At 40.6% G+C, this 14,684-nt stretch overlaps 1 protein-coding gene across 5 annotated transcripts in view; it reads right to left on the bottom strand.

Moving 5' to 3' along the window:
• The window catches only part of clcn1b (chloride channel, voltage-sensitive 1b), a 45,209-nt gene that overhangs the window by 1,196 nt on the left and 29,329 nt on the right, over positions 1 to 14,684 (bottom strand). For all 5 annotated transcript variants that reach the window (XM_055013717.1, XM_055013716.1, XM_055013718.1 and 2 more), the window contains 14 exons: positions 14,512 to 14,596; positions 14,214 to 14,315; positions 11,222 to 11,306; positions 10,943 to 11,098; positions 10,380 to 10,449; positions 10,192 to 10,302; positions 8,964 to 9,177; positions 8,751 to 8,884; positions 6,894 to 7,060; positions 5,657 to 5,741; positions 5,489 to 5,571; positions 3,933 to 3,977; positions 3,741 to 3,845; positions 1,842 to 1,928 (listed from right to left, as the gene is read on the bottom strand). In XM_055013717.1, coding sequence (XP_054869692.1) covers positions 1,842 to 1,928; positions 3,741 to 3,845; positions 3,933 to 3,977; positions 5,489 to 5,571; positions 5,657 to 5,741; positions 6,894 to 7,060; positions 8,751 to 8,884; positions 8,964 to 9,177; positions 10,192 to 10,302; positions 10,380 to 10,449; positions 10,943 to 11,098; positions 11,222 to 11,306; positions 14,214 to 14,315; positions 14,512 to 14,596 — 1,529 coding nt within the window. The remainder of the gene's footprint in view (positions 1 to 1,841; positions 1,929 to 3,740; positions 3,846 to 3,932; positions 3,978 to 5,488; positions 5,572 to 5,656; positions 5,742 to 6,893; positions 7,061 to 8,750; positions 8,885 to 8,963; positions 9,178 to 10,191; positions 10,303 to 10,379; positions 10,450 to 10,942; positions 11,099 to 11,221; positions 11,307 to 14,213; positions 14,316 to 14,511; positions 14,597 to 14,684) is intronic.

Raw genomic sequence — 14,684 nt, 5'->3', positions numbered from 1 at the left:
CCTGTCTCTCTCTCACTACGCCTATCTAATAAAAAAAAGCCGACAAAAAGGCCAAGAAAATAACTTTATAAAAAAAAAAAAGTTTCCCTTAAAAGTTTTATTTAAAAAAAATCCCCCAAATTTGGCAAGAAAATTCTTGTAAATATTTTCATAGAATTAGTAAAAAAAAATCCTAAAAATATCTAAATACATATATCAGTAAAACTTTTAATATTTTCTTTAAAATCCAGCGAATTTAGCTGGATTTTGGTTGATTTTTATGTGAATGTTCTTAAGAAACATTTTTAACATTTCTTTTTTCCCACCAAAAAATGTTCAAAAATTTCCCAAAAATGTTGAAAATGTGGACATCAGGAGTTTCACTGTGAAAATATATTTTTCCCACATTTTCAAACTTTAAAACGGGTAAATTTCGACCTGCAGGACGACAGGAGGGTCAGGAACAGGAACTCTACAAGTCCTTTGGTTCCTGAGGTTCTTTGGTTCCTTCAGTCCTTCGTATGTCTTCCTTTATTTCTGATGACAGACTCAACCCTCCTCAGCATGGAGGAAACCAGAGTCCACTCATTTCTGCTCACATCTTCTCACATTCTTCTCTGTTTTATTGAGCTGCTCTTTGCTGGAGGGGTTGTGTTGCTCTACCTTTCTCTGGAAAACACCTCAAAGGTTCTGTTGGGTTCAGGACTCACACTGTCCAGGTCCTGGTTCCACTTTGTTCTAGTGGAGAAGCTCTTGTGTGATTTAGTTCTTTGGATGTTCTCCTGCTGGAATATTCCTCTTCTTCCATCTCTTCTGGTCAGCCAGTATTCTGGTTCATCCTCAGACCTTCATGCTGCATCTAGAAATGTCATCAACACCTTCTGACCTCATTCAGCCCCACATCATCATACTTCCACCTCCATGCTTCACTGTCAGGACTATGCATCCACTGTGGTAGTCCTGGTCAGGTTCACACCAAACATCTGGACTCCATGTGAACTCATTTATCTTCATCTGACCAAAGAATGTTCTCCAACATCCATCAGGCTTCTTCTCATGTTCTTCAGCAAACTTTCATCTGGAGGTTTAGTTCTGAGCAGCAACCAGGTTTAGTTCTTGTCCTCCGTCCATAGAGGTTGATGTTCTGAAGGTTCCTTTACACTGTCTGAGCTTCACACTAACTCTGGTTTCCATGGAGAACCCCTGAACCAAGTCTGAAGCAGCTGCTGTCTGTTTTTACAGCTGGATTGTGGAAGTAGTTCACTGTCTGTGGAGTCATTTTAGGAGCCCTGATTAGTGGTACTATGACTCCTTCTGTACCTTCTGATTAGTGGTACTATGACTCCTTCTAGACCTCCTGATTAGTGGTACTATGACTCCTTCTACACCTCCTGATTAGTGGTACTATGACTCCTTCTAGACCTCCTGATTACTGCTGAGTCTGTGCTTCACTGGATTTTAGTTGCTCACTGATCTTCCTGGATCCTTTTCCATCTTTGTCGAGTCTCTCAGTCAGATTTTTCACTTCAGTTCTGCTGCTCACAGCTCATTTTAGAACCCTGTTGTGGAACCATTCTGTTGTTCAGCCTATAAATAATGCAGTAATCGAGGTGATGCGGCTCAGAATCGTTTGACATTTAGGTGATATAACAGCGTTCCACTCAGTGCCGCTGTCCAAACCGTCAATCTCAGAAGCGTTTTGTGAACATGTAGATGAGTGTGAAGGCGTTTAATGGAAGAATGCATGAATCAGAGCAAAAGAACGAAGCATCTAGTGACAGAACAGCTGCCCACAGTGTGAGATCATCCTGACAGAGGTGACAAAAAACATGCAGATGAAAGAGCAAAAACAGTGACTTTACCTCCTTCAGAGCCACGACTCCCACCAGCTTGCCGATGCTGGTGACGTAGGCGTGACTGAGGCCCAGCAGGGAGAACAGAGTGTGGGTCTGAGAGACGACAGAGAGCCGTCAGTGTGAGAAGTTCTGCTGGTTCTGGTACTCAGATAACAGGAACTATACGATGTATTCTGACAGCTAGTGTCGAGGAATCGCCGGAGCCTACGTTTCCCATGATGTAGTGCAATCACTTAATCAAACTTAGTCAAACAGCAGTGATGTTAGTGGGGTTTGTTTAATTCTTAAAAAATGTTAGAAATCAAAAGATCCCAACAATCAAGTTGCTCTGAATGAGTGAAAGTTGCTCTACATTAATTAAAGTTGCTCTATTATAAAGTTGCTCTATAGGAGTTAAAGTTAATCAAAAATTAGTTAAAGTTGCTCTATATTGGTTAAAGTTGATCTATATTAGTTAAAGTTGCTCTATAATAGTTAAAGTTGCTTTACATTACTTAAAGTTGTTTTATATTAGTTAAAGTTGCTCTATAATAGTTAAAGTTGCTTTAAATTTTTTAAAGTTGCTCAAAAGGGGGGCAGTGGTGGTGCAACAGTTAAGTCTCTGGACTACTGATCAGAAGGTCAGAGGTTCAAGCCCCGATGTGGCCACTGTTGGGCCCTTGAGCAAGACCCTTAACCCTTCCTGCTCCAGGGGGCGCTGTACTGTGGCTGACCCGTCGCTCTGACTCCCCCCCCAGTTGGGAGATATGCAAAAATCAGAATTTCCCCTCGTGGGATTAAAAAGGGATAATAAAAAAAAATAAAAATGAGTAAAAGTTGCTCTGCATTAGTTAAAGTTGCTCTAAAATGGTTAAAGTTGCTCCATATTGGTGAAAGTTGCTCTGCATTAGTTAAAGTTGCTCGAAAATAGTTAAAGTTGCTCTAGATTAGGTCTGTTTTTTTTTTTTGTTTTTTTTTTTTTACAGTCATTGTGTAAATTCATATTTTTTTCAGATTTTTTCTAGTTATTATCATAATTTAACAAAACAGGGACGATCTGTAAAAAAAAACCACACATTTTTAAAATATTTACAGTTAAAAACATATTTTTTCCCAGTGTAAGGTGGAGAAAACAACCTAGGAGGCATCGAAGAAAAGTTTCTAATACTGTGAAAGAATTACAATCTGAAAAAGAAAGACTGAGCTGACATGTAAGTTCTTCCTGCTGCCAGAAGGGGGAGACAAAAGTTCCACACTGCAGCTTCAACACTTCAGTTTCTGTCGTTTTGTGTCTCCTTTTTCTTGTTTTGTGTCTCGTTTTTGTGGTTTTGTGTCTCCTTTTTGTTTTCTGTCCCTTTTTTGTGGTTTTGTGTCTTGATTTTGTGTTGTGTCTCCTTTTTGTAGTTTTGTGTCTCGTTTTTGTTGTTTTGTGTCTCGTTTTTGTTGTTTTGTGTCTCGTTTTTGTTGTTCTGTCTCATTTTTCTCGTTGTCTTGTTTAAGTCATTTTTTGTCTTGTTTTTGTGGTTTTGTGTCTTGTTTTTGTCTCGTTTTGTGTCGTTTTTCTCTCGTTTTTGTTTTGTCTCCTTTTTCTCGTTTTGTGTCTCCTGTTTCTCGTTTTGCGTCTCATTTTTGTCGTTTTGCATCTCGTTTTTGTCTGTAGAATTACAGTCTGAAAAAGAAAGATCCTTGGGTTTGTGTAGTTCTACCTACTGCCAGAAGGGGGAGACAAAAGTTACACACTGCAGCTTCAATACTTCAGTTTTCATTTTTAAAGATTTTTAAAGGTGCAGATTTAGTTTACTTCTGCTCAGAATCACCAGAATATCCAAAATATTAAAGTACTTTTTAAAAATCTGTTTGAAACATTCTTGTGCGTAATGAGACTGGGTGTAATGACGCAGCATCTCCAGGTGGGGCGCTGCTCACCTTATGCAGAGACGTCCTCTCCACCAGCTGGAACGGTGACGGATCGATACGTATCTGCTCCATATCAATCGGTTTCTCCAGCTCGGCCTCCTCCCACGCTTTGATCTGCAGCAGCCAATCAGAGCACACGGTTTCCAATCATCGATTGGAGCGATTTGTCGGCTCTTTGTTCTGATCAATAATCTACTGTACCTCCTCTGGAGACATGGAGTCCGTCAGCGGAGGAGGCGTGGTCTCCTGGGGAGGAAGATCAGGTGAGATGAAGATTAGAACTTTATTGACCATGAAGGGAATGTTTGATTTGCTCAGAAAAATTCCATGACAGAATAAATGTAGCGTTCAATAGAAGAGCAATAACTTCTAATTACCATACAGTACTACAAATAAAATAAGACAGCCAAAAACAATGAAGTAAGATTACACATTATAATGAGATATTACATCTGAAATCGAGATTTTACTCCTGAAATTGAAATATTGTTAAAAATCTTGAAATATTACACCTGGAACTGAAATACTGCACATGAAATTGAACTATTACAAATGAAATTGAATTATTAAACCTGAAATCAAATTATTCGACAAACAATGTTATTCTTACTCCTTAATTTAAATTATTTCACATGAAATTAAATTATTACAAATCCTAATTAAAATATTACTCATGAAATTAATTATTCATGAAATTTAATTATTACACATTAAATCAAAATATGAGACAAGTAATTAAATTACTACATAAGAAATTAAATTACACAAAAAATTTTAAAAATTGCTGAAGAAACTAAATTATTACACAAAAATGTAATTATTACACAAGATTTAAATTACTACAAATTAAATCAAAATATTATTCAAAAAATGTAATTCCTACACAAGAAATTAAATGATTACACAAAAATTCAATTATTACAAATGAAATTCAATTATTAGACCGGACATTAAATGATTACTTGTGAAATTAAATGATTACAAATTAAATGATTACAAATTAAATTAAACTATTGCTCAAGAAATTAGATATATACATACATTATTACTCATAAAATGAAATTACTGCAAATGAAATTAAATTATTACACAAGAAAATAAATTATTACACCTTAATTTATGTTAGTACTCAAGGAATTAAATTATTCTTCAAGAAATCAAATTATTACAAATTAACGTAAATTATTAGACAATAAAATAGATTATGACACCCGAATTCATGTCATTATTCATGAATTTTAAGTCACTGCTCCTGAAATTAAATTATTACAGATAAAATTAAATTATTACACATGAATTCAACCATTACTCATAAGATTAAAATATTACTCGCTTGTGTTGTCTATTTTTTAGTGTTATTTGTCATATCTGTCATTTTTTCTTTCGCTTTATTCGTTGTTTTGTGTATCGTTTTTGTTGTTAATTTTGTTTTATTTAAAAGATTCAGGTTGTTCATAATGTTTTATAAAAAGATAGTTCATTAAATGTGAAACATTAGGAGTTGTGGTTATTTATTGGTTATTATGCTGTGATTTTAATGGTGGGCCCCTGAACTAGCATGATTCTGACACCCCTGCTATAGATAATATTGATCATACAGTTGATCAGACGCCCCCCGCTGGTCCTCAGGTCAGTAAAGCACGTGTATGATGCATTGTATGAAGCTCCTCCCTTCACGTCCTGCTTCTATCCCACTGATGCTGCTGCCAGCTGTCAGACCTACAGCTGACCTCCGATCAGATCTGTGAACTCGGTACCTGAGGTTCCGTCTGACCCGAGGAGGATGTGGAGGAGAAGAGTCTCTGCAGGGTTCTCCTGACAGACGGCAGCTTTCTCTTGTCTGCAGACACAGATGGGAGATTCACGTCAGAGTGAAGAGAAAGTGACGTCCAGACCAGAGGAGACCAGAGGAGACGTCTCGTTACCTGAAGCCGTGTGGTTGGTGGACACCTCCAGGGGTTTGGGGGATGGGACCGGTCCGTTACATTCATCCTGGACCGGAGCCACGGTCTGGAGATAAAACACAGTAAGTGGTTTGATGTCTGGACGACTACGGGACGTGTTTTAAAGCATTTTAACTTCACCGTCTGTAATCCTGGATCAATAAAATCAATCAGTGATGTTACAACTTGGCTCCAAAAGCCGCAACAAAACCAGGAGACAACAATGGTGTGGTGACTAAAAACAGTTTATTGCCACGCAAAACAACCAATTGGGCAATAAAAACCCAAACCAAAACCCAGAATCATGCTGCTGGAGCCCCACACAGCAGCAGCTCCTGTCAGAACCTGCTTGAATGGAAGTGGGAGCGGTTAAGTGCAATCAGGCTCAATCAGGTGACGACTGGAACAGGCACACCTGGTGTCCAGGTGGAGGGTCATCACAGTGAACAGAGGAGCAAGTTGTTGCAGATACATTCAGCATGGTGAAACATCTTTCTACTGACAATGAGCAGAGTAGAGAGGAAAAGTCTGGAGAGGAAACATGGAAATAAAAGAATGTCTACAGTATGAGGAGACAACAGAGAGACAAAACTGTCACAAAGAGACATAAGATGACACAGAAAATGACAAAAATAAGACACGAAATGACAAAACTGAGACACAAAACAGCATAAACAAGACCGAAAACAGCAAAATTAAGACACAAAACAACAAAAGCAAGACACAAAACAACACAAACGACACAAAAAATGACAAAATCGAGACAAAGAATGACAAAACCCTGACACAAAACAAAAACAAGACACAAAATGACAATAAGGAGACACAAAATGTCAAAACCGAGACAAAATGACAAAAATGACACATAAAACTGCACAAACAAGACACTAAACAGCAAAATCGAGACACAAACAGCAAAATCGAGAAACAACAAAATCGAGACACAAAACAGCAAAACCGAGACACATCAACAAAAAAAGACACAAAACGACAAAAACGACACACAGAATGACACAAACAAAACACTAAACAACAACGAGATACAAAACAACACCAATAGGACACAAAACAACAAAAATGAGAAACAAAAAGACACAAACAAAACACGAAACGATAAAAATCAGACACAAAGTCACACAAATGAGATAAAATAACAGAAACGACCCCCATTAGCTGCTGTGTGCACTCTGCAGGCTAAATGTGTGTTTGTTTTCTCCACCTTGTCGTCTCCTCCCTCCTCATCCACGAAGCTGAAGGACTCCCAGCTGACCTTGGAGGTGGGAGAACTCTGACCTCTCTCGAACACTCGTCTCTCGGCTGAAAGCCACCAGTCCAGGACGGCCTGAAGCTCTGTCCGCTCGATGGAGCCCAGGAGGATCATCGACTCTGCAGACGGACCGTTTGGGTTTAGAAAACTGTCCAGAGTCACGACTGTATGAACAATAGAACGCTGGAGCATGCTGGGGTTAGCTTAGCCTAGCTAAGCTGAGCTTAGCATAAAGCCGGGACTTAAATATACTACACAGAAAATTAAACTATTACACATAAAATTTAAGTTTTCTGACATCTATACTAAAAAATACATGTAAAACTTCAGCATACTGTCACTCAGAGACTTAACTTGTGCATCTCCGACTGGCTCTGACTCCAGGATTTATAAAATCTAGTCCACAACCAGAGATTTTAGTAGATGCTCCAAGTTAAAGTTGATGTACAAAACCAAATAATAACACATCTGCTCAAAAAATACACATCATTCATGTGTATTTTTGACTGGTTTTATTTTGGCTCTATGAAGTGAAATAAAACATTCAGTTTAAATAAACCCAGCAGAGCATCAGTCTAACAAAACTTCACAATCTTTCAGATTCAGTTTAAAAAGTAGCAAGTTATTAAACAGGTTAGGATTTAGGGTTGGTGTGGGGTCAGGTCTGGGGACTAAAACACTTGTCTCTGACAGAAATGCTACAGCTGGCTCAGGTCTCTGCCCTGTTATTTTAATTATTTTTTTTTTGGTGTGTTGGAGAAAACAGCTTACTTAATGGACAGGAAACGGGAACGGACAAACAACAGAAAAAAAGGTAAGGAGAAAATCACCCCTATACAGATCATTTGGCAAGTGTTTCAAGCATTTAAAGCGACCGTGGATAGGAGTTCGGAAAAAACAGTGAGTCCAAAAGCAGATGGAATTGGCTGGGATCAAACCCAGGTAGTCAGATCAAAACTCCACTTCTCTAATTGGCAAGCTACCCAGCTAGCACAATAGCATAACAATTTTTTAGAAATCAGAGCGAGAGAGGGAGATTTCAGGTTAAGAAGAGACGTCAAAAGGTTGAGATTAGGATTGGGAAAGATAGGGAAGGAGTTAGTGTTCAAGGGGATGAGGATTGAGGTTAGGATAGGAAAAAAGGGGGTCAGGGTTAGCATTAATTAATTTTAAAATTAATACAAATTAATAAAGACAAAAAACTTTAAATTTGATACCAAAAATGGTCATCAAAATCATATACAAGATACATTTCTAACTTAAACTCACCTCCAACCTAAGCAGCTCAGATAAAGATTAGTTCTGACCTTAACCCACTAACGCTAACAAGGAAGTCTTCTGATCTTTACTTTCGCTCAAGTTTAGTCAAACGAAAAAAGCCCACAACTCTTAAATCAAACAACAACAACAAAAAAAAGCAAAAAAGGGCAAACAATTTCGAGACTCTAGATTGTTCTGGTGACGGTTTAGCAGCTGGAACCTGAAGAACTTTGCAGAAATAATGAAATGGTGCAAAATGAATTGCAAAGACGGATCAAAACCAGATTTAACAAGCAGGAAAGATTCTCTGTGTTCATCACTCAGCAGTCTGATGCTAGAATGATCTGAGACTCATAATTAAGGAAACTCCTGAGTCAGACGTCCCAAAAACAGATAATTAGAGCTGCAAGTGTCCAGGTGAGTAAACAGAACAGATCATAGGATTTCTTAGTGTTTATAGATGCATCGATTGCATGAAGACCAGTCGCCGGGTCTCAACCTTCAAGCCTTTAAAAGACGTAATAAAGATGATAATTAAATCCGTCCTACCCTTGGAGTCGACCAGCGGGATGGTTTTCAGCGTCGTGTTCTCCAGCAGGTGGTTCAGTTCCCGGTAGGTGGACTGAGAAGACAAGAACTTCACTTTGCGCACCATGATGTCCTCCACGAAGATGTTGTACTTGCTGCAGGTGTAGAAACATGACGTTAAATAAAGTTTTCCACTCAAAGCTGCAGCTGTGTGAGGACCAGACAGGTGTTTACCTGATGTGCCCGAGGGCCAGCTCAGGCAGGTAGGGCAGCTTCTTCACCTGGATGATGGAGTCGTAGAGCGAAGGCTGCAGGCCCTGGGCCACCATGTTGGCCAGGATGACGGCCACCATCATGGGCAGGATGTGGGAGATCTGACCGGTGAGCTCGAAGCAGATCACAGCCGTGGAAACCGTGTGGGTGACGGCGCCCGTCATGGCTGCCGCTCCTACAGGAAACAGAATTATCAGCCAATCGTTTTAAAGGTTATAATATAATAAACACAATAGATAATTAATTTAAGAACGTTAAGACCTTTGAATGGTAGTGTAGGTCAATTTTAACTAATTTACAGCAATTTTAACTAATACAGAGCAACTTTAAATAATATGGAGCAACTTTAATTCATTAAGGGCAACTTTATATGAACAACTTTAATAATATCAACTTCATCTAATATAAGGCAACTTTAACTAACATAGAGCAACTTTAACTCACTTAGATCAACTTTAACTAACATAGAGCAACTTTAACTAATGTAGAGCTACTTTAATGTAAAGCAACTTTAACACATTTAGAGCAAATTTAAATAATACTGAGCAACTTTTACTCATTTTAGAGGAACCTTAACTAATACAGAGAAACTTTAATTCATGTACTGTGGATAAAAATAGACAAATATGGATGTTGTTTAACACTCTGAACCCCAAAACCTACCGGAGAGTTTGAAAGGAGAATTATCTTTTTTAAAAAATTGTAAAACCACATAATTTATCAACCACAAATGTATGATTCCACTGTGAAAATTAACAGAATCTGATCTTAAAATTGTGATATTTGATTAAAATCACTATGTCTCATTTAAAAAAATGTCAACTATAAAGCGTTTAATTAGATTCTGTAAAAAACTAAAAATTCTGAGCTCCTTGGCACTACTGCGAAGCCACGACTGACTCAGCTGTGACCAACAATCCGTTGTCAAAAATTCTGGATATTTTTGGTTGAACAGCAGCCTGTAAAAATGTAAATAGTTTAATATCTACAGTATGTCGAGTATCCATTTGGTTCAACATTTGGTTGATTCCAGGTTTTATTTTTTACATTTTTTGAAATAAATAATCAAAATAATGCAAACTTTTTTGCATTTTCTGTCACTGAAAGCATTTTTTCTGTATTTCTGAAATCTATACGCCCTCCTGAAGCCTCCTGTCCAATAGGAGCTGTGGGAGGTCATCGGACTGACCAATCACAGCGTAGCCTCCCGGCAGGATGCGGTAGACGATCCCGTCAAACAGGATCCCGTTGGGGAACAGAGTGGCCATGATCTCCCCCACCAGGCGGCCGAAGGCAGCTCCTGGAGGAGGAGATGGGAGATGCTGGTGAAGACGGAGTTCAGCAGGAGGAGCTGCCTTCATCTCTAAAGCTTCTCACCTAGAATGAAGACCGGCATGAAGGCTCCGGAGGGGATGGGCATCGTCGTGGAAACGGCTGACATCCAGAACTAGAATCCATAAGGTTCTCATGAGATTATTAAGGAGGAGGAAGAGGAGGAAGAAGAGCAGGAGGAGGAAAGAGGAGGAGGAAGAGGAGGAGGAAGAACAAGAGGAGGAGGAGGAAGAAGAGGAGGAGGAGAAGGAGGAGGAGAAAGTGGAGGAAAAGGAGGAGGAAAGAGGAAGAAGAGGAGGATGAAGAGGAAGGAGAGGAGGAAGATGAGGGAGGAGGAGGAGGAACAAAAGGAAAAGGAAGAGGAACAGGAAGAGTTAGAGGAAGGAGCAGGAGGAAGTGGAGGAAGAGGAAAAGGAGGAGGGAAGAGGAGGAAGGGGGGGAGAGGCAGAAGAGGAGGAAGAGGGGAGGAGGAACAGGAGATGGAAGAGGAGGAGGAAGAAGAGGAGAAGGAGGAAGTAGAAAAAAGAGGGAGAGGAGGAGGAAGGACGAGAAGGAGGAAGAAGAGTAAAAGAAAGAAGAAGAGGAAGAGGAGGAAGAAGAGGAGGTACCTTCATGATGAAGAAGAGCAGCAGGATGATGAAGACACTGACTTGAGGATGCAGCCAGACGGCGGAGCGACCGAGACCCGGAGGAGCAGGAGAACCAGAGATTTTGGTCCAGGTGAAATTATCAAACAGCGAGTTGATGCACTCTCTGGGCATCAGCTGCAGTAAATACACACAAATACACAGGAATACACTCATAAACACGTATATACACATAAACACATAGAAACATGTTTTATTTGTTTGTTTATTGTTGTTTGTTTACTGCGGGTTCAGTCTCACCTCTCCGGCCATAAACTGACCGAATCCAGGAGGGAAGGTGAAGGTGGAGATGATGAGAGTCACAGCACCGGGATAGATGAGACGGCTGGAACACACACACACACACACACACACACACACACACACACACACACACACACACACACAGACACACACAGACACACACAGACACACACACACACACACACACACACACACACACACACACACACACACACACACACACACCTCCATTATCAGTGATCTTCAGACCTGCTGCTGTTTAACATCTGACTGAGTCTCAGCAGGTCACTGATTCAATTAGAGGATGTTAAAGGAGCAGAACCAGAATCAGAACCAACTGGACTTGAATGAACACAACACAATACACACAACAAACACAAGAACAGAAAAACAAACACAGCAGAACCTCCTGCTGCTGTGTTTAGGTGCATGTCCACTAGATGTGTTTTTCCTGCATGTAAACACGCTGCATCTGAAAATCGCTTGCATGGTGGGCGGTCACTAGTGGGCCACTACGTGGTCACATGACAGCGCTTTCAGCTTGAGAGTCCGGCAGATGCGCCGGACCAACATAGTGGCTCAGTCGCAAACTTTGTCTTTTATTATGAGAACACCTCAGCCAAAAATATTTCTGAAAGCATTTGAGGTGAGAAATAAGCTGCTGAATCTGTCCTCGTTTTACTTCAGCTACGGCTAGTTTAGATGTTTGACGAAAGTTTCGTGATGCATCAGATCTCACGGTGCATCGAATTTGCATAAAGTAGAAACCCAGTCTACTTTATGCAAATGAGCTGCAGCCCGCCCCAGGAAGACACACCAGTATGCTGGTCCGGTTGCGGTGCGTTTCGAGCTGTGATCCGGTGAGTCTCCTCCTGTGAAGGTGTGGAAATGGCAGCTGGCAGAGTTTTGACATTGCGCCATGAAACAGGAAGTGCTGTCTAACTAGCCTGTACATGCTCCAATCTGCCTCAAACTTTACATGTGTGATCAGACTCCGGCTTTCATCACATCCATACGTCAAGGTACAGTCACAGTGATAGCGCCACCTGGTGGATGGACAGGAAGTACTGTATAATTACCCTGTCCATCCACCAATCTGTTTGAAACTTTATGTGTGATCAGATTCCGAATGTGATGAACTCTACAGACCAAAATACAGTCACAGAGAGAGCGTCTCCTGCTGGATGGGTAGCGCAGGCTGCATGCAGCAAATTCAATGCGGCATGCGGAGATCCCACGCATCGAGAAACTTTCGTCAAACATCTAAACTAGCCGCAGTTGACCTAAAACCAGGACAGATTCAACCGCTGCACAGCTTATTTCTAGCCTCAAATGCTTTCAGAAATACTTTCAGGGATGAGAATGACAAATGGAAATCCCGGCGGCGGGATGGCCATCACGGCGGGCGGCCATCACAAGCCTCGGCTCGCGACGCGTCGGCCGGCCGGCCGCTTGCCTACCCCCCTACAATTTTCTCAACGGATTTACACGATTCACAAAAACTATACTTTCGGCGGAAAAAAACTCGGAATTCCGCGGATCCGCGGAAAATTCTCATCCCTGTACTTTTCCCTGAAGTGTTTTCAGAATAAAAGAGAAAGTTTGCGACCGAGCCGCCATGTTGGTTCCCACGCATCTACTGGACTGTGAAGCTGAAAGCGCTGTCATGTGAACACATAGTGGCCCACTAGTGACCCCCCACCATGCAAGCGATTTTCAGATGCGGCGTGTTTACATGCGAGAAAAACACATCTAATGGACATGTACCTTTTGTGTGTTTGTTGTTTGTTTATCTGTTCTTGTGTTTGTTGTTTTTATTGTGTTGCTGTGTTTGTGTATTTATTAAGAAGAAATCTTTTTTCTTCTTTTTCTTCTACTTACCTATAACTACTCAAAAATGCATGAAAATTTGAACACACATCAGGAATGGCAAAACATTTGGTATTTCAGGTGAATTGCAGTGTGAGCCAAAATAGCGCCACCAGGAAATTTCAAACAGGAACTACGACCAGGATGTGTCACCTAAAGCTATGAAATTAGGTAAGCATAAGTAACTCGTCAAGATGCACGAAAATGTAATTGACAACCATACCTAAAACAAAACAGGAAGTCAGCCATTTTGAATTATGTCTCATATTTTTGATGATTTTGGACCAAGTTTTGCACATTTTCAAAAACTAGAAGTCTGAAGGTGTGGAAATTGTGGCTGGCGTAGTTTCAACAATTTGTCATGAGACAGGAAATACTGTGTAACTGGCCTGTACATGCTCCAATCTGCCTCAAACTTTATATGTGTGATCAGAGTTCAGCCCTTATGAATTCTATAGAGCAAAATACAGCCACACAGAGAGCGCCACCCGGTGGATGGGTCACTATGAAACAGGAAGTGCTGTCTAACTAGCCTGTACATGAGGAATTATGTTCATTTTGTCATTTCTTACTTTAGAATAGCGTTACTTTTTAACCAACATCTAAGTAAGGAAAAGATGGTTTTTACCTTGCTGACATGTTTCTAACACGTCTGCGGTCTTCCTCAGAGCCGGCCTGACAGATCTGTCGGAATCTGTCAGGCCGGCCACCTGATAAAAACAACACATCATCACACGTCAGATGACGCTCTGAGGAAGACCGCAGACGTGTTCAAAACAAAGTAAAAAACATCTTTTTCTTAGTTGTCAGTTAAAAAGTGACTCTATTCTATAGCCTGAACATGCTCCAATCTGCCTCAAACTTTGTATGTATGATCAGAGTCTGGTCCTGATAACATACATAGGCCCATTTACAAATGATAGCACCACCTGGTGGACAGTTGTGATAGGTCGCATCAAGAAAGCCATACGCTCTCATACACTCTCAGTCACAGCGCCACCTGGTGGACATGCTTGGATTGGCTGACCAGCATGGATGCAAGGACCCGACCAACACTACTTGCAGCTTTAATTGTGTTCCTTTTTTTCTGTATATGTGTTTGTCTATTTGTGTGTCTTACTGTTTGGTGAGGAAGCGGGTCAGAGCGGTCGGCCTCCTCATGAACAGAACCACCTGTCTGTTCAAGTAGACGAAGAACGCTCCCAGGAAGCCGCAGGAGATCCTGGAACATGGAGAACATCCATGTAAGATAAAGAAGCTATAAGAGGAACTCTCTGTGAACAATCTCTGATATTTAAACTAGATATTTAAACTATTATATCAACAAATAACCTTTGACTTGGATGCACAATACTTTTTCAAAATCAGTATTAATTTGCCACAGCAGACTACAGCTATAAGCTCCCAAACGTTCTCACCCTATTATGGCGAATGCTGGCAGCTCCTGCAGGTCAAAGGGAAAATCCATGCGGAAGTTGGTTTTGAACAGAGCTGTGATCGTGACTGAAAGAGAAATAAACATCACAGAGTCGTGAACATCAAACCAACATGAGATCTCCGGCTGCCCCTCTCCGCTCAGTGTCTTCAGTTT

The sequence above is a fragment of the Amphiprion ocellaris genome, chromosome 9 (assembly GCF_022539595.1).
Source record: "Amphiprion ocellaris isolate individual 3 ecotype Okinawa chromosome 9, ASM2253959v1, whole genome shotgun sequence".
In the NCBI taxonomy this organism is placed as follows: domain Eukaryota; kingdom Metazoa; phylum Chordata; class Actinopteri; family Pomacentridae; genus Amphiprion; species Amphiprion ocellaris.
This window is presented reverse-complemented; position numbering and strand designations above follow the sequence as displayed.